At 40.3% G+C, this 18,867-nt stretch overlaps 1 protein-coding gene across 1 annotated transcript in view; it reads right to left on the reverse strand.

The window, feature by feature from the left end:
- Positions 1–18,867, reverse strand: part of DTHD1 (death domain containing 1) — a 468,974-nt gene that overhangs the window by 249,574 nt on the left and 200,533 nt on the right. The window contains exons 3-4 of the mRNA XM_086964002.1: positions 14,638–14,968; positions 91–270 (exon numbers count right to left, since the gene is read on the reverse strand). Coding sequence (XP_086820128.1) covers positions 91–270; positions 14,638–14,968 — 511 coding nt within the window. The remainder of the gene's footprint in view (positions 1–90; positions 271–14,637; positions 14,969–18,867) is intronic.

Here is an 18,867-nt window from a genome sequence, read left to right on the forward strand (position 1 = left end):
TAGACAATAAAGCAATGCAACCTAATAAATGTTTAATAACAAAAAGAATGTTCATAGAGGAGCACATTTTATTCCAAGCGGCATTCTTACCTTTAACTGCACAATTACTGATGCTGTCAAAGATCCAGGCGGATAGTTCAGAGTAATTCTTGAATCCATGTTTGGCTTCAGGGAAAGTCCTTTCTTAGGAACAGTGAATGTTTCTTTCTTCAAGCATGACACCACCGAAAAAACGCCAAATTTGTACACTTTTACCTCAGCAAAACTTCCCTACAAAAGCACAAAGTTAATATGTTTAGTGGCTGGTACTTTTTCCAAAAATACTTTCCTTTAATGAAAGGGATTTAATTAGGAGAAATACCTCCAAAACAGCACAATCCATGCTAATATTCTTGCTGCTTTTTGCCCTTGTCACTGTTTGAAGAAATATATGATTTGCCATACCTGCGGCTTTTCACACAATATATTTGCTCAGTTTTTAAATGGTGTCTGGACTATTTACCCATAATCCCAAGTAACTGTGGGGCATCTTATAAAGGGATTTATCTCTGCTTTTTTGGCTTTAAAAGCCAAGAAAGCGGAGATAAAATTATCTCCCTATCAGCAACAGGATGCTAACACGCAAATTCGCATGTTAGCACCCTTTTTCTCTACGCTTCCCCTTGCATCTCTAATGAGATGCAAAGGGGGCGTTCCAGAGAAAAATAATAGGAGAAATGTTGTTAAGCGATATTTCTCCTATTATCAAGGATATCGCTAACCCTGTTAGTGATAAAAAAGCAGCGCTAACCGCGGTTAGCGCTGCTTTTTTTACACCTGGTATTTTCCTGACTTAGCCATGATATCCTATGGAAGGGGGATATCATGGCTAAGTTTGTGAGCCTCTATCATCAAGCTAACGCCAAACTTCGAGAGATTATCGTTGGTTTTCAAGCGATAATCTCTCATTTGGCAGTTAGCGCGAGGATTTTTATCACTTCTGAGATAAGCGTTGCTAATAGCACTCTATCTCAGTGATAAAAATCAATGCTACCCGGCGATAATTATCCTAGTGCTAAGTGCGCTTAGCGATAATTATCGCTGGGGCTTGATAATATGGCCCTGTGTTCTTAATCTCCCTTACCACTGTCCTTGCTGTTATGGTAAAACACCTCTAAGGCAGGAATCACTAAGAAAGCACTATATTGTCTTAGGCCTTGTTACTACTACAGCAGTCCATGGACCACCATAGTGATGGTGGTGAGGATCACTGACATAATATCGAGGGATATAATATCGACTACCAAAAATATCGGCGACAAAATATCGACAGACAGAATATCGACTTTGTATCTACAAACAGGTAAGTACAAAAATATCGAGTAAAAAATAGCGTTTACAAAAATATAGTTTGTAAAAATATCGACTTTATAAAAAACAATGTTAAATTAAATGAATATTAAAAATTATTTACTAAAATATACATAAAAATACTTAAATTACCGTATAATATTTAAATAATTAATCAAATTTATAAAAAAAATTCTTACAATCATATTTGTTAAAACATATATATATAGTAACATAATATAATTAAAAAATATCCAATATTATTACCGTAGGACAGCGGAAGTGTAAAATTACTATTCCCACTCCAGAGAGTGCAACAGTAGATAAGGCGTTGGATAGCGTGGAGGTAAAAATTAATGTTACCACTCCAGAGAGTGCAACAGTGGGGAAAGCGTTGGATAGCGAAGGGGTAAAAATTACTATTCCCACTCCAGAGAGTGCAATAGTAGGGAAAGGGTTGGATAGCATAGGGGTAAAAATTACTATTCCCACTCCAGAGAGTGCAACAGTAGGAAAAGCGTTAGATAGCGTAGGGGTAAAAATTACTATTCCCACTCCAGCGAGTGCAACAGTAGGGAAAGCGTTGGATAGCGTAAGGGTAAAAATTACTATTCCCACTCCAGAGAGTGCAACAGTAGGGAAAGGGTTGGATAGCGTATGGGTAAAAATTACTATTCCCACCCCAGAGAGTGCAACAGTAGGGAAAGCGTTGAATAGCGTAGGGGTAAAAATTACTATACCAACTCCAGAGAGTGCAACAGTAGGGAAAGCGTTGGATAGCGTAGGGGTAAAAATTATTATTCCCACTCCAGAGAGTGCAACAGTAGGGAAAGGGTTGGATAGCGTAGGGTTAAAATTACTATTCCCACTCCAGAGAGTGCAACAGTAGGGAAAGCGTTGGATAGCGTAGGGGTAAAAATTACTATTCCCACTCCAGAGAGTGCAACAGTAGGGAAAGCGTTGGATATAGTAGGGGTAAAACTTACTATTCCCACTCCAGAGAGTGCAACAGCAGGGAAAACGTTGGATAGCGTAGGGGTTAAAATTACTATTCCCACTCCAGAAAGTGCAACAGTAGGAAAAGCGTTGGACAGCGTAGGGGTAAAAATTACTATTCCCACTCCAGTGAGTGCAACAGTAGGGAAAGTAGATACTTCATATATTATTTAAACAAATATATATATTAAAATCTATAAAAAAATTAATTAAAAGTAATTACCACTTTAATATAATATAATAATTAATTAATTAGAAATACTATTTTAATTTAAGCATTACAATTAGTTATCAATTAACCCTAATTAATTACAAATTAACAAATAATTAATTAGTAATTGAACAGTTACTCAACAATTAAAATCTAATAAATACACCAAAAAATTAACATATGTAATTTGTTATAATTAAATTACTTCCCACCCTATTCCCCTATGAACCCACTACCCGCTACAGAAATTAAATTACTTAAATTAACATAATTATCAATTAATCAATTAAATAAAATTAATTGGCAATTTAAATTATATTAATTACCAAATAAAAATAATTTAACAATTAATTATAAACAAATACCAATAAATTTACATATTTAATTAATTATAATTAAATTACACTACATGTACATATTTAATTAATTATAATTAAATAACTTCCAACCTTGCTCCCCTATAAACCCACAACCCGCTACAGAAATTAAATTAGTTAAATAACATAATTATCAATCAAATAAAATTAATTGGCAATTAAAATGTAATTAATTACTAAATAAAAATGAATTAACAATTAATTATAAACAAATACCAATAAACACATTTACAAATTTAATTATTTATAATTAAATTACTTCCCACCCTATTCCGCTATAAACCCACAACCCGCTACAGAATTGAATTACGCAAAATTTAAATTTCATTAAATTCATTAATTAAATTACATTATAACATAAATAAACACTTTTAACACATAGAATACACTATAAAAAAATCGATATTAATAGAAGTTCGATATTTTTCTTAACCTATATTATGTACTTCGATATTTTGACTATCTATATTTTAAAATTCGATATTACATTACTTACCTTCAAAACGATATTTTTGAAGTCTATATTCTGTCCATTCGATATTCTGTCCAGCCTATATTTTGTACTCGATATTATGTCCATTCAATATTTTGTAGTCGATATTTTGTCTGTTTACCGGTGGTGTTCTGACCAACGCCACACTGTGGGTCCGCCCGCAGTATTAAGTGTGGTGGTCGAACCACAACTGAACCGCTGCTACTGCCGCAGATCAAGGATCCTGTGACAGTCCGACAGAGGTTCAAGGCCAATGTATACCGGCAGTGCTACAGCAGCACAGCTCAGCATGTTTTGAGTTGCCTCTCCTCTGGCCTTTTCATGGTGGTTACACTGCCATGAAAAGGGTGGGGGTGAGGCAACAAAGGAGGTCCTACAGGGTCCCCTCTTGCCCCTGTACATGAGTTGCATGCAGGGGGGCACAGATTGTGCTCTCCTGTAGTTCTTCATCCCAAATTCCTGCACAGAAAGGAATGTTCTCTATCCGTCCCACGGTGGTGTTGTTTAAGGCTCACAATGCAGCTTTAAACAGCACTGCCAGGGGAACACCACACCGCCCACCACACCATTAAATTACTTATGATCTGGTGGATGGCACTAAGTTTTGTCAGTCATGGAGTGAAAGCGGTAGCGTACTGCCCGCTCCAGGACCACAGAACCTCGTAATCAGGCCCTTAGCCCTTCCTCATTCTAAACAACCAGCTAATGGAAACTGAGTCAAAACAGGATTTGTTCAGGAAGGGTCTTTTAGAACACCTCAAGGCTCCTCTCTCAAGATATTACATTTCAAATTATTCGCAAACTCCCTAGAAGAGGTCGTAGCACAATATGAGGAACACTGAAATTTATGACAATGCACTCAGATACAAGTGTCTGGAAGAGTTCCAGAAAAGCCCAAATAAAGTCACGAATTGATTTAGCCATGTGTAACACTGGGTGTAAAAACGATTCTTTCAATGGGCTGATGAATGAGATTTCTACGTTTGTTGGAACTGTCCATTTGATTGCCCATCGAAGAAGAAAAGCTCATCACCAACATACATGAAGGTAAAATAATGAGGTCATTTATCCAACCCAAACTAGCACTCCTGTCGATGATGCAGCCAGTATCCATGCAATAAAAGGTTCTGCCATTCTTCCACTGCAACCATTGAGTGGAATTAATGAGATTCTTAATAAAATAATTGGGTGCATCATATTGGATCACCTTTTGGAGTGGACATCAGAGAAAAGCGTCTCCCCAGCTCAGTATGGGTTCAAGAAAGGTCTTTGAACTACTGAGCAGTGCCTCAATCTTCAACTGATTGTAGCCAAGTAGAAGGAGGCAACGGGTAATTCTCTCCAGCTGGCATTCATGGACTTATTTAGCCAATTTAACTGTGTTAGTTGGTCAAAATTATGGGACATACTAACATCTTTGGGCATGGAAACAGATCTTGCCACTCTTAGTGGCATCTTCACTAGTACCTAGAAGTGACAGTCAGGTATAGTAACAATGGCAAGTCCAATGGGACCTTTTTAGTTAACCGGGGGTTTGGCAGAGGTGTGTGCTCTCCCCGACTTTATTCTTGCTCTATATAAATGAGCTTGAATCTGTCCTTTTGCATGTGGGAGCTGATGTACTAGTTGTTAATAACAAGCCTGTGCTGGTTTTTGTCCATGCGGATGATTCCATATTATTAGCTTGGACGCAAAGACATGTACTATATGTATAGGAGCGAACCTAATTGCAAGAGTGAGTCAGTCCCCTTATTTGGGTGTGAAGTTTTATGAGGCTTGCTCTTGGTCCCCATGTGTTTGAAGTAGGGTCAGCCAGTACTTTCGAGCAGTTGGATTATCTTTTCTCCGGATACCACTCTGGGGGGCAAACCAATCATCCCTCTCTTAGAAATGTATCGGAGGAAGTGTCTCGCTTCCCTGGTTATGTCTTTGCGCTATGGGGCTATAAGGACACCAGTAGGGTTCAAGTAGAAGAGAATAGAATTTACCACTGGATTTTGGGTGCCCCTCCATCCACTCCCCATTTTCTTGCTCATCAGAAGCTCGGACATGAATACGTGGAGCACCAAGTAGAGCTTGCCCCTCTATTATCATGGTGTTCCATTTAGCTAAATGAGGAGAGTGGAGTTAATTGGGCCATTATTTAGGAATGCCCACTGTGGCATTATGGTCTCAGTATCCCATGGCTCAGGTCTATTAAGGAGACCACCCTTGCGTTGGGTTGCCCATATATCTTTAGCAGGCAGGAATGTATTACTAAGAGGAATAAAGAGAGGATAAAGGACTGCTTTAATTCCTATAGAAAGGCACAAAGAGAGGGGAAGTAATAATGAAATCGACTGTTAGAGACCACTGTCTCCTCCAAACCGTGGAAGCAGTAGCCACTTATCTAGTCATTGTACAGACCTCTTGGGAAAGAATTCTAGTAAAACGATTTTGAACATGTTCCGTTCAATGGCTTTTATGTTTTCACCAGCGTCAATTTACCCTGCTGACATTTAATATGTCCATGTGACGAGTCATCACCATAGTCACTATTACACTTTGTATTCCTTTGTAGGTTCTATGCCCCATTTACAAAATAGTTACTAATTCCATTATTACGAGAACAGGTGCCGATCTGCGTTGATTTTTCTTCAGAAACTCAATACCTATCTAGTCAGTAAGGCAATCAGATCTTTCTTAAAGAACACACTAAGTTTAATCAAGAATATGTTATTTTAACAATGCATTTATGGATATGAATTGATTGAATGTGATATGGTTTTTGCTTATCGTTTTTAAAGCTTATTTTATCTTGTGCTTAAGAATATCGGCACCCCTAAATGAAATTCAATGTATTTTATTTTGTGCTTTTTTATTATTGTTCCATCCTTTTTATAACAAACTAAATATCAATGTTGTACTGTGATTTAACATGCTTCTTTTATAATACATTTTTTATGTGATCAAATAAAGTTGATCTGAATTGAATTGAGATACTTGATATTGTCAGCACTGGGTTTGTAATGTTATATTTTTTGTAAAAAGAGAAGAGCATGCAATGACTGCAGATTTATGTCGCCAGACTGTGCCTATACAGATAAAAGTGTCACTCATGGACGTTGATTCACCAAAATGCCACGGATCGGGGAAGTGACAGCATATTCCCTTTGACCTTCATGATGTCACAGGAAGTGACATCAGTTGATCTTTCGCCCTGCATCATCCCAATAAGTGATGTCAGATAACCTCAATCCTGATGATATCACAATATTTAACATTGGTGAAGTTACATAATTGCATATTCAGTATTATATGTTCTTCTAGGGGAGAGAGAACAAAGTGCGGGGAGGTCTCTCTGTCCTGAGAAAAGTTTGAAAAAAATGGGGTCAACAAGTCAATTTTAATGCCCATTTTCACATACATTTGCTAAAAATGGCACAGACTCTAAAGCAACACTCACTTAATATTCAAGTCCTTTCATGCTGTGCCAAGCTATTGACATCCGACAGTCCCCATGAGTTCACCAATAGTGTTTTTCAAATGTCCTATGGATGCCCCTTTTTGTAAAAAAACATATCTCTATTTCTAGGACCAGCATTTTGTCATGGTGGCCCCTTTTGCCCAAACAGTACATGTAATATGCCAGACCCAGAATATTTCGAATACTGCTTCTCTTGCACTATGGAGGTCCCTCATGTCAAAGGTTATGCCTAATATGTCAATGACTACTGTTTCTCATGGATGGCCCCATGATCTTGCCACAGTTGTCCTCGTTTATGCAAAGAATTTCCTCCAGTGTGCCATCAGCAGCAATTTGCCACAGGTGCCAACTATGGCAGAGCTTGCATTGTTTCATGGGTGCTCCATACCTAAATGTGCATAGAGAATGCAAGCAGTAGCTTTTTGCCGAGGGTATCACATATGCAAGTACTGCCTCCCGTATTCTATTGCCAACATTTTCTCAAGGGTGCATCTATAAGCCAAGGAGCATGCCCGGTCCAACAGCGGATCCGCACGCATACCAACACTTGCTCACTTACATTCACGTATTCACGCTCATTTGTTCATTAGCACTGACTTGCACTCATTCATTTTCCCCTAATCTTGTGTACCCACTCTCACGATGAATCACTCATTCACACTCACTCACTCTGACTCACTTACATTTACTCTCATTTTGACACACACACACATCCACTGTACCATATACAAACATACATACTCACACATATACATGCTCTGCCAACCAACTCATTCTCACCCACATGCACGCAAACAACATACAGTAAAATCATTTTATAATTCTTATCTAAGATGCCAATAAAGGTCCATAACTTTCTTCTCCACTTTCTATTACACTAATAGTGAATAATAAAATATTATTCACTGATAATGTAATGAAAATGAGCAGAAAACAAGGTTAGAGCCTGACTCCGATAATGGGAGACAGCCCTGGGTTTTTCGCACTGATTTTGCCACCTCTGAGGTAAGGGGTCTCAAAGACAGTGTCAAAGGTAGCAAGGGGCTGCTGCAACCCCTGGCGACTCCTTAATGTCATCCATTGTGTCGCTATATGAAGGCAGTATTGAAAACACCTCAGTGGCTGTCAGTGGAAGAGAAAATCAAGTGTAAAGTTCTTTGTATGGTGTTGAACACATACTGGAACAACAGACTGACTCACATTTTAAATTGTGCCCCATGACTTCTCACTCAGGTAACTCCAGTTAGATCCATTGAATTGGATCACTTGGCAACCCCTCACAAGGTAAAACAAAGAGGCAGAGTTCTAGGAATACATACCCCAAAGCTATGGAATGTTCTGATAGTGACTTTGAGGGCAGACTACAACCATTTGGCATTCAACAAACTGTTAACAACTGAGCTATTTTGAGTAGCCTTTCAGAAGACCACAGAACTGAGAGTAACAAGTGAGAAATATCTGATGAGAAATATGCCACCTGCGATTTATATCTACAGTGCTTTGATAATGAGGGAATAAGCTGTGCTGTAGTTAATATTCAAATAATAACTAAATCTGGGAAACAGCTCAATGTGCTCCCTTCCTCATTTCAGTTCTTAAAAATTAGTCATGGCAAAACCAAAACTATAGACTGACTGGTAGACAGACCTGTTAGCCTTAAGGTGGTCTTCCCTCAAACGTTTTGCCCCCAACCACCTTTTTTCTGAATTCATTTTTGGTGACTTTAAGACTCTGTGCACTTAACCACAGCTAACCATTCCTAATCTGCTTATTCACACACACAGTAAAAGTAAGTCCCTAGTAAAGTGGTATACCATATACCCACCTGTGCCTGTAAATTAAATGCTGCTATAGGGCCTGCATCACCTATTGTACCACCAACCTAAGAAGCCCCTTTAAACATATCTTAGGCCTGCCATGTAAGCAGTTTTAAACTACCAATTAGACTTAGCGATATAACCCCTTGCCAAGACTTCAACTCCCTTTTATTAAATATAGGTCACCCCAAAGGTAGGCCCTAAATAGCCCATAGGACAGAGTGCGTTAAAATCAAAATGTTGGACAGGTACTTTTAGGTTTTAAATGTCCTGGTAGGGAAAAAGTCCAAAATTAGTTTTTCACTACTGTGAGGCCTACCTCTCTCATAGGATAATATTGGCTTGCCTTATTACATTTATTAAGTGCTAACGTTTGATTGGAAGCAAGTAGGATGTTCATGTTTGTCATCTACAAAATTGTAATTTAAAATCCTTGTTAATGGTAAACTCGGATTTTAAGTCACAATTTTGAAAATGCCACGTTTAGAAAGTTGGCCTTCTCCTTCCATAGCCTTCAGCCTGTTCCTGGGTCACATGACAAAGTGTAGTTGGCAGTTAAGCTTTGTATATTACTCCCAGAGAAACACATAATAGAGGGATTAGTTGTGCTTTAATGAGCCATCACTGGCAGGATGGGGGGTGGAGCTGGGCACAGCCCTAAATTACAAGGCAATATGTTGTGCCCTGTCTTCATACAAGCTCATTGGGCCTGCAGCCAGGCTGGAGCCTAGGCAGGGGAGGCAGGAAATTCCAAGCGCTTCACAGGGAATCTCTATAAACCCCTTTTACTTCAAAGAAGGCACCAGGTATCAAAATAAGATCTTTAGAACCACTCTACAGCTCCCTTTCAGGACCTGTGGAAGGACTGTCAGAGGACTGCCTGCTGCTGTAGCCTGCTGTGTACTTAAGAAGACTGATTTGCTGCACCGGGAAGGACTGTTCTGCTGCCTGAAGCCTGTCTTACTCACTCCGAGGCCTGCCCTGCTACTTGAGCTCTGTTCCACTACTAAAACACAGGACTACCAGAGTGACTCAAAGGGCTAGTTGAGTTGCATCCTGATCAGAGCTTCAGGGACAGAGAAGGCTTCAACCATTGTGAAGCTGCACCTTGGGCCACTCTGTGTGATTCCTAACCCTCCAAGTAGTTCCTCTCAGGTCCTGGTCCTTTGGAGGTGTTGTTAAAGGTGCTCAGATAGCCAAAATCCGAAACTTGGGACTTTGAAAATGTTTGGCAAAAATGTGCTCTGAGAATGGAAACTACCTGCTTGTCGAGCCGCCTTAGGTGAACTGCCGGTCAGCCTCACTTTTTGGCAGCTTCCACTTCATTCTCTGAATCAGCAAATCCTATTCAGCATTCGTTCTTAGAAAGGGTATCCAATCTTCTGCAGCTCTCGTCAGCTACAGCTTGCAACTTCGTCCCACAGGAGATTTTCCACTTCCAAAAAAGAGACTAAGGGCCAGATGTATCAAAGGTTTTTACCCATTCTGTCTCTATGGGAAAATGTCTTCATACATATGGCCTTTGGTCTGAACGAAAAAAACTTAAGCACAACTATGTCCAGCGGCTCCCTGATGATTACGCCTCCTTCATGGACACCGCCTGTAGACTTGCCACATTGAACTTTACCTTCTCAAACATTTTTCCATCAAATTTCTTCAAAATTCTAAGGCGAGCACTGACTGGGCGCAATCCACTTTTGGTATCTGACCCACAATCCATATTATTCGACTTTGACTCAGTCTTGCGTGACTAGATGTCCGCAGTTGTTGCTAAGATCTTTTATGGCAAGGTTTTACCTTAATATTTAAAAATTGATAACTCCAGTTCTACTGATTTGTTTTTGTCATTTTGGTGTCAGACAATGTATTATAATTTACTGTATTCTTCCATGCTGGTATGGGAATTTTTATTGTGTTATGTTTTCACTTTATTAATATTTGTGTGCTGCATAAATACGTTATGCATTATCTCTAAGTTAAGCCTGACAGGTTTTGTTCCAAGCTACCAAAGGGTTACGCACAGGTTAGTTTAGTGACTTTCATTGTTCACCTTAACTGGGATTGTGGCTGTTTCTTGAGGAAGGTTAACCTCCCGCTCAACCAACAACCTAATTTCTCACACTGACCATTTAATTATACATGCAGTTCATGCCAGAATGTTGCAAGACTAGGGAATTGTATAAACAACACAGAAATTAATTTATATGCAGAACACAGAACCAAAAGTAATGAATATGAGGGTGAAGGCGCTTCTCGCCATTGCTCATAGTAATGGATAAAGGTCTGCAGAAATGGCTGTATAATGCCAAACATATATATTTTAGAGGCACACTTCTTCCCAAGAGGCTGTGATACATCTTGTTGACCGCCTTTGAGTTCAGGTGGTTAGGTCACCCCAGACATTATGTAAGCAATTGAAATTTTGTCGTTGATCCATCTGCTTAAGGATACTTAGTATCTATTGCTCCATTGACCTCACACTTCAAATGTCATGAAAGAGCATGATCGAGGAAAATGTGCAGCCTTCTTTAAATAGGCTAATACTGTCCAAAATAAGTCAACATTTCCCACCACCGAGGGACTGGAGAGGGAGAAAAAAGTGGAAGAACTGGCTTCTTGGAGAAGACAGCTAAAAATAAGGAGCAGATGTGATAACTAGTTCTGATCTGAATGAAAACTCAAAATGGTTTTCAATGACGTAGAAATCTTACTTCTTTGAAATATCTAAGAGAAGCAACACCAACCAGGAATACCAGCTTCATAGTAGGTAAACTACTTTCAAGCTTAACCATAGGGATTTTAGAGCAACTTCTCCAACACCTAGGACATATCCTTAGTTGAAACCATTTAAGGACCTCTTATCTTACAAAAGAAAACATAAAAAGCATCTCAAATCAAAATATTCCCAATTATTTCATAGGTACACACTAACACTGAAACTACTTAAGTGACAAGTGGATACATTCAAGGAACCTAGAACTGCAGTGGTGCACTGTCTTTATAGCTAGAAAATGTTGTCTGCCCATCATTCAGTGCCCTGAATCTTCTGCTTCCCTAAAAGCTGAAATAGTTTTGAGCAGTGTGATGTCTGTCCTGACAGGATCTGTTTGATATTTTAATCTCAGAAAAACAAATGAAGATTACTATGGAACTTTTTCAGGTACCTTCAAATAGACATTCTTCTCCTGCTAAGCTTCAATCATGCCATTCATCATTATGTTTATGTTTATGTTCATATACGTATAGAGCGCTCGATTGCCGTGGCATCTTGGCGCTGGGGTGTGTGGACAGGAATAGTGCACTGTGTTGACAGAGGCCTATGCAAACGTAAACAGCCAGGTTTTCAGGCTCTTCCTGAAGAGCTTCAAGTTAGTTTGAAGCTTCATGGATCGTGGCAGTTTGTTCCAAAGCTTTGCTGGCCATTGTGATATCGCCCTGCCCCCCACCCCCATCTTGCCCGTCTGGTGTTTGCAATCTTAATGAGATCCATGCTAGCAGATCTAAGAGCGCGTGGAGGGATGTATGGTGGGAACAGTTTTTGAATGTTCTAAGGATCACCACTATATATTGTAAGAGACTGGAATGGAGTTTGAGACAGAATTACTCCCCGGAGTCAGGAGTCACCTACAAAAAAGAATTAAAGTCATACGATAAGGCTTGTGCCATTGCCAGGGCCAGCCACGTCTCCAAAACCATTTCTGAGGCCGCTAATTAATCTAAAACTCTCTTTACTCTGGTCAAAGAGCTGGGGGGCGCGGAAACCTCCGCTAACCCCCCCCCCGAACAGCAATCAATTTGAAGAACTAGCCCAATTTTTCATGCAAAAAATTGAAGCCATTTATCAAGATATAGCCCTACAGCAGTGCAACAGAACTCAGTTTCCACAATCATCGAATCTGAATTTCGCGACCGGCCTCACATCGCCCCTTGTGCCTCACACTCATTAAACCCTGAATGCATGGCCATGCCTCAATCTGGAGACCCTTACTAAGATTTTAGGCAGTTTAAAATCAGGTTCCCTTAATGACCCACTTCCTATTTCAATACTTAAACAACTTGACACTGGCCAAATTTCAAATATCTGCAAAACCCTAAATCTTTCCATACGGGATCCCACCGTCCCGGCTAGATGGAAATATGCTATGGTATCCCCTCTTCTGAAGAAACCCACAGCCGACCCCAAGGTGCCCTCCAATTTCCGCCCCATCTCTCTTTTGCCTGCCTTCTCCAAGATAGTGGAAAAACACGTTCACTCCCATCTTGCCCAGTTTGTTGAGGCCAATCTAATACTTCATCCTTCACAATCTGGCTTCCGTCCTGGTTTCTCCACCGAGACAACTCTGCTGGGAGTCACGGAGAACCTACGCCAGCTTTTAGACAGGGGAGACACAGTGGCACGGATTTTACTCGATCCCAGTGCCGCATTTGACACCATCTCTCACACCATCCTCATAGAGACACTTACCTCTATGGGAAAAGGAGAAACGGCTCAGAGATGGCTGGCTTCTTTTCTCACTAACCGCACTTTCCAAATCTTCTCTAACTCAGCAACTTCCAAAACCCATTAGTCTCCCTATGGTGTACCTCAGGGCTCGGTACTTAGTCCCCTTCTCTTTAATTTGTATGTCAAACCATTAGGCCAAATAGCGGAACAAGAAGATCTCATTCTTTTTACCTACGCCGACGACTCCCAGATCGCTTTTCCTCTCTCACAATCTGACCAAGGCTCTGCATCCCTCCTACAGTCAGGTCTGAGAAAAATTGCAGACTGGATGAACTATAATCTTCTGAAACTGAACGGAAGTAAAACCGAAGTTTTAATTCTGGGCCAATGACAGGATCTGTGGAGCTCCAAACACTGGCCCTCTGAGATGGGATCCCTTCCTCGCCCATCCGAATATGTCCGTAACCTAGGCTTTATCATTGATAACGCCTTGACCATGCAACACCAGATCAACAAGGTCTCAGCCATCTGCTTCACAATTCTGCGCTGGCTGAAGAAAATTATCTGGATGTTGCCCACCGGCACCCAAAAACCTGTGATACATGCCCTGATTACTTCGCGGTTGGACTACGGCAATGTCCTTTACCTAGGGGCCAACAATATTGTGACTAGACGTCTTCAGCTAGTCCAAAATGCTGCCACCAGACTGCTGTGCAAAATCCCTAGATCCAGTCATACCTCCGGTCCCCTACGAGAACTACATTGGCTCAGGGTTGAAAGTCGTGTTAAATTTAAAACCCTGAGCCACATGTTCAAGATCAAAGCAGGTACAGCTCCCCGATACCTTTAATCCCTTGTCAATTCATACAATCCCCCACGAACCCTCCGTTCCTCTTCTCTGGCATATTTTTCTGTGCCCAGAATCAGACTTGCTAGAATGGGTGGCCGGTCTTTTGCCTACTTAGGCCCTACAATTTGGAACTCTATGTCTCCGAATATACGGACTGAAACCAACTATGCACGTTTTCGGAAAGCCATTAAGACTTGGCTCTTCGACCAATAAATCCCGACCTACAATGTTCCAGAACATTTTTGAGTCAGGTGTCTTTCAAGCACCATGCCTGTCCAGCGCCGGGAAACCCTTTTTGGGTAGCTGTTGCGCTCAATAAGCTCAATTAATAAATAAATAAATAACATATTGCCTTGTGCACAAGACTGAGGGATTTGAATTCCACATGCTGTTTGATAGGAAATAAACTGATTTTGCTTGAGTATTATTTTGTAACCTGTAAATTTGTAATTTTAATTCAAGTCAATGAAACAAAATTCCTTTGTGATGGACCTGTTTTCATCAAAGGCACCAGTGGGTATAGCTTGAGCTATATAAAACTAAACACATAATTAATTATTTAATTAAATAATCACTCTTTTCTTTGAGATCAAATAGTAAGAGTATTGTATAAATAGGTTACATTTTGTTAAAGTAAATTGTGGCTGTGATCACCTTGTGGTTTCCATGATATCCCTCCAGAGATGCAGGAGTTATGTAACTTGATTGAAATTTATCATCATACACCTTCACCATGATATCCCTATAGTTTCCTCTGTAGCGTGCACTGAATGGGATTGCAATGGTGACCGGGAATGAAATCTTCATTGCTGGGTCCAGACGTTCAACACTAATAATATTGCTGACCAGTTCTTCTGAATCACATACAACCAAAGAGCTCATGTCATTGATGATTCTGCAGATCAGTTTTTGAAGTGTATGGGATGGTGCTGTGATATAGCATGCCACCTTCTCCTCACCATCATCATCTTCTTGAGCAAGAAATCTGTTTGAAAGGAAAGACATTTTTGTATTGTCAAATGTTAGCATAGATTAAATGCTGCTCTTTGAAATTTTAATATTATGTGAATGTGCATATGTACATGTGAGAACAAAAATAATAAAACAAACAATGTAGTCACATTTAATAACATTTGGATTTCTGAATTTAGTTGAATGGATCCACAACTGCAAAGCTGAAGACTAAATATTCAACATGCTTCATAAGTAGATGGGCATTATTAGTCATGAGAACAGAGTCTGGTATCCATACATCAATTCAGATAAGTGAAATTCGCAAATATTTTTAAGACATTCTAAACAAATCATCAATTTTTCATTGTACTCATATGTTAATTTATGTTATGGTATCCTGCATCTGTTTAGCTCACAACTGCCACTAGTGTTGCTTTCTTGCACTCTGTCTAGCATGGTTGGAGACAGACACTTATGTTTCCAGAAAAGGAGTGTTTTCATGTTCTTCTGAAACTTGAAAAGAGGTAAAAAGTGACCTTGAATAATTGTTGAAAATATCAAAACTACCAGTTTTCAAAATAGCAGTTGAGTAGTCAAAGCCTGCATAGCAGAATTACAAGCTACTGTTCGATCTCAAACAAACCAATCAAACATTATAGTTTGCATTACTTCATCTTAAAAAAATAATACCACAAACATAAGGAAAATTGTGCATTGTGAATTTATATGGCTAGAGACTATTTGTGTTCTACCAAAATAATCGTGTTTAACATTGATCGGAACTTATATACATGTGGTCGACAAAAGATATTATGAAGGTAAGTAACTCGTTATACATGGTTACCTTGATGGATTATTAGCAGAAAATATTCTAGTGTTAATATATTTGTCGGTAAATGTAATTGACCTTGATATTTTTAAATACAGCCAAGATACTTAAGAGGAAGATTCATAAAACTTGAAGAAATGTATAAGATGCAATATTTGATCTTATTTATATTTATTTATTTAGCGCAGTAATCCAGGCACTTGGGATTTAGTCTTTTTGGGACACACTGAAACACGTATCCATGAGTAAAGTCCCTTTATTGGATACAGCACAGCATACACTCTTCAGATTTTGATGCTAAACAGTTATTGATTCTGATTGCTGAAATAATTTACCAGATTTGTTTTAGCTCTGTAGATTTTCATCCTATTCTGCCCTTTCTTTGGCATCCTGTGACAACTTAAACAAACATTTAGTTGATTAAAGGGATGCCACTTTCCTTTTCTCTCCCATCAATTCTTCCAAAGTGATCTAAATCTATATTCGTTTGATCTATATATTGCTGCTTTTAGTCATTGTGCATTTAAGAAACATCATATTATAGACCTTTAAAGTCCACTGAGGTCTTAACAAAGTACAATTCTCTGTCTTCATCATGCAGTTTGATCAAGTATCTCAGTGCTGTTTGTTCAAACGATCCTCACTTATAGTTACTGTCTACCTTTATAGTAGTAGTAGTAAGGCTTTATTGCGATATAAAAAATATCTTAAAAGCACCGACATTAAAATTTTACAGTTAAAACACAATAAGAACACAACTTGGGGCTCTTGAACTCCACTGAATTACAGCAAGCTTTCGCAACTATTCTAAAAGACAAATGTACACATTGCGGTACATTGATAATTCCCAAGAACAGTTGTACATTTAAAACTTTAAAAGAAGGATTAAACATTTTCTTTCAGCCTTTTTGCTCTAATCATCCAAGCCTAGCTTAAGTATTTGGCCAGGCCAGTGGCACACAAGAGACTAGAGTTCGATGTGAGGATACGTAGTGCTACAACATAATCTCTAGTGCCCAGTGCTTTACACAGCGGTTTGAGCCAGTAAGCCCTTGGAGCTTTGTAGGCCGGACAAGCAAACAAGAAGTGTGCCATGGACTCTACTCCTAGTGTACAACAAGGGCAGGCAGATGACATTTGGAATTGGGTTTTCCAGCATGCAGTGAATTCTCCTATGGGTAGGGTACCAGTCCTAAATTTAAAATACAGTGCCCTGTCTAGAGGTTTATAGATGATATCTAAATATGGCTCAGTATACATAAAGTCCTTTATCATTAGGAACCTATTGGTTATGCTTCCCATCTTAGGGTCACAATTGCGCTTCCTTGAAATCTAATTCCAAAAAAGGTTCTTTATTACTGATTTTGGTGGAGCTGATCTATTCTCCCATGATTCGCTAAGACCTAGGTCAAATAGTAGGGACTTAACGTCTTGGAGCCATTTAATTTTTTGCCAGCCCATGGTAGACATCACCTCTACCAAGCCTCCTGCGTATTTGGGCAGCTCTGGGACCCGGCACAGCCGCGACCACAATAGAAGTGGGGGGAGTTTTGCCAGGTCACTAAAGGCATGGCACCCAAGATCCAGCAATAGAGGCACCATAGTCGTGCTCTGTGGGAGTGCCATTATTTCCCTTAGGAATCTGTTTTCAGATTTGGCCAGATGCTCCGTATTGCTGGAGCCCCATAGTTCTGCTCCATAAAGGGCCGCGCTTACCCCCCTGGCTCTGTAAATGTCAATTACTGAACCAATAGGTCTAGTGGATGTAGAGCGCTGTTCCTTTAACAAGGCCCCGTAACCCTCTTGTGGCCCAATAGCATCTTCTGCACATGGGGGTTCCACTTCATGGAATCCGAAAGTCGAATGCCGAGATAGTCGAATTCCATGACCCTCTCGAGAGGCTCCAGATTTAAGACGGGGGGCTTACCCAGCTTTCTTAGCGGGTTCAATACCAGATATTTAGTCTTGCTGGTGTTTATCGCAAGCTCCCTCGATGCGCAAAAGATCTGGAAGCTATCAAGGAGATTCTGGAGCCCAACTGGAGATTTAGAAAGGAGAAGAGTATCGTCGGCGAAAAGGAGGGTTGGAATGCGCTCGCCTGCCAGGGATGGTGCGTCAGACTGGATCTTCATTAAGTGCTCCACCACTCCGTACACAGAAAGTGAAAACAGAGTGGGGGCAAGGACACATCCCTGGCAGACACCCCTGTCCACCTGTATTCTTCTGGTCTTTTGCCCCTGGGTACCCCACCTTACTTGGGCAAAGTTGCCATTGTGGAGACGCACCAGCAAGGACAGGATGTATGCTGGAATTCCCATCTCAGATAGCACTCCCCAAAGACGTGCACGGGGCACCAAGTCAAAGGCCATCTTGAGGTCTATAAATGCCAAGTAGAGGCTTCCCTTCCCAACGAGAACCATTTTCCAATAAATGAGTAAGAGCCTAAAGGCCTGCTCAATCGTTCCTGTTCCAGATCTGAAGCCCGCCTGGTAGTCCGAGAGAATCCTGTTTTCCTCAGCCCATGACAAGATTCTCATAAGAATCACCTTCCCAATTACCTTCTGCGTGGTATCGATAAGGCTGATTGGGCGGTAATTCACTGGATCGCCCCTATCTCCTTTTTTGAAGATAGGGACGACCTCTGCCGCCTTCCAGGACTCGGGGATGGGACCCCCATTATTGATGGAATTGAGAATGGTAGAAATGATCTTTGCCCATTTGCGGGGATCAGAGCGGAGGAGGTCACCAGGAATGCCATCAGGCCCAGAGGTTTTCTGCGAGACAATTGCTCGAATTGCGTCCTCCATCTCCCTGTCTGCGAAATAGGTTCCAACCTCGTCCCTTAGAGTTGGAAGCGGGTCTGGGGGGTTAGGGCAGGGTGTCCATTCTGGGAGCAAGAATATAGTTTGGAAAAGTGGTCAAACCAGATTTCACCTACTATATTGCAGGTTATGGTCTCACTGGAAGATCTGTTCTTAGATCTAATAAGATTCCAGAAGCGGGCTGAATCTCTCTCCAGACTAGCCTCCTTAAGAGAGGACCAGTACTCATTTTCCCAATTTCTTTTAGCCTCAATGACAGCCTGTTTATATTCCTTGCGT

This window comes from Lissotriton vulgaris, chromosome 3_2 (genome assembly GCF_964263255.1).
Source record: "Lissotriton vulgaris chromosome 3_2, aLisVul1.2, whole genome shotgun sequence".
Classification (NCBI taxonomy): domain Eukaryota; kingdom Metazoa; phylum Chordata; class Amphibia; order Caudata; family Salamandridae; genus Lissotriton; species Lissotriton vulgaris.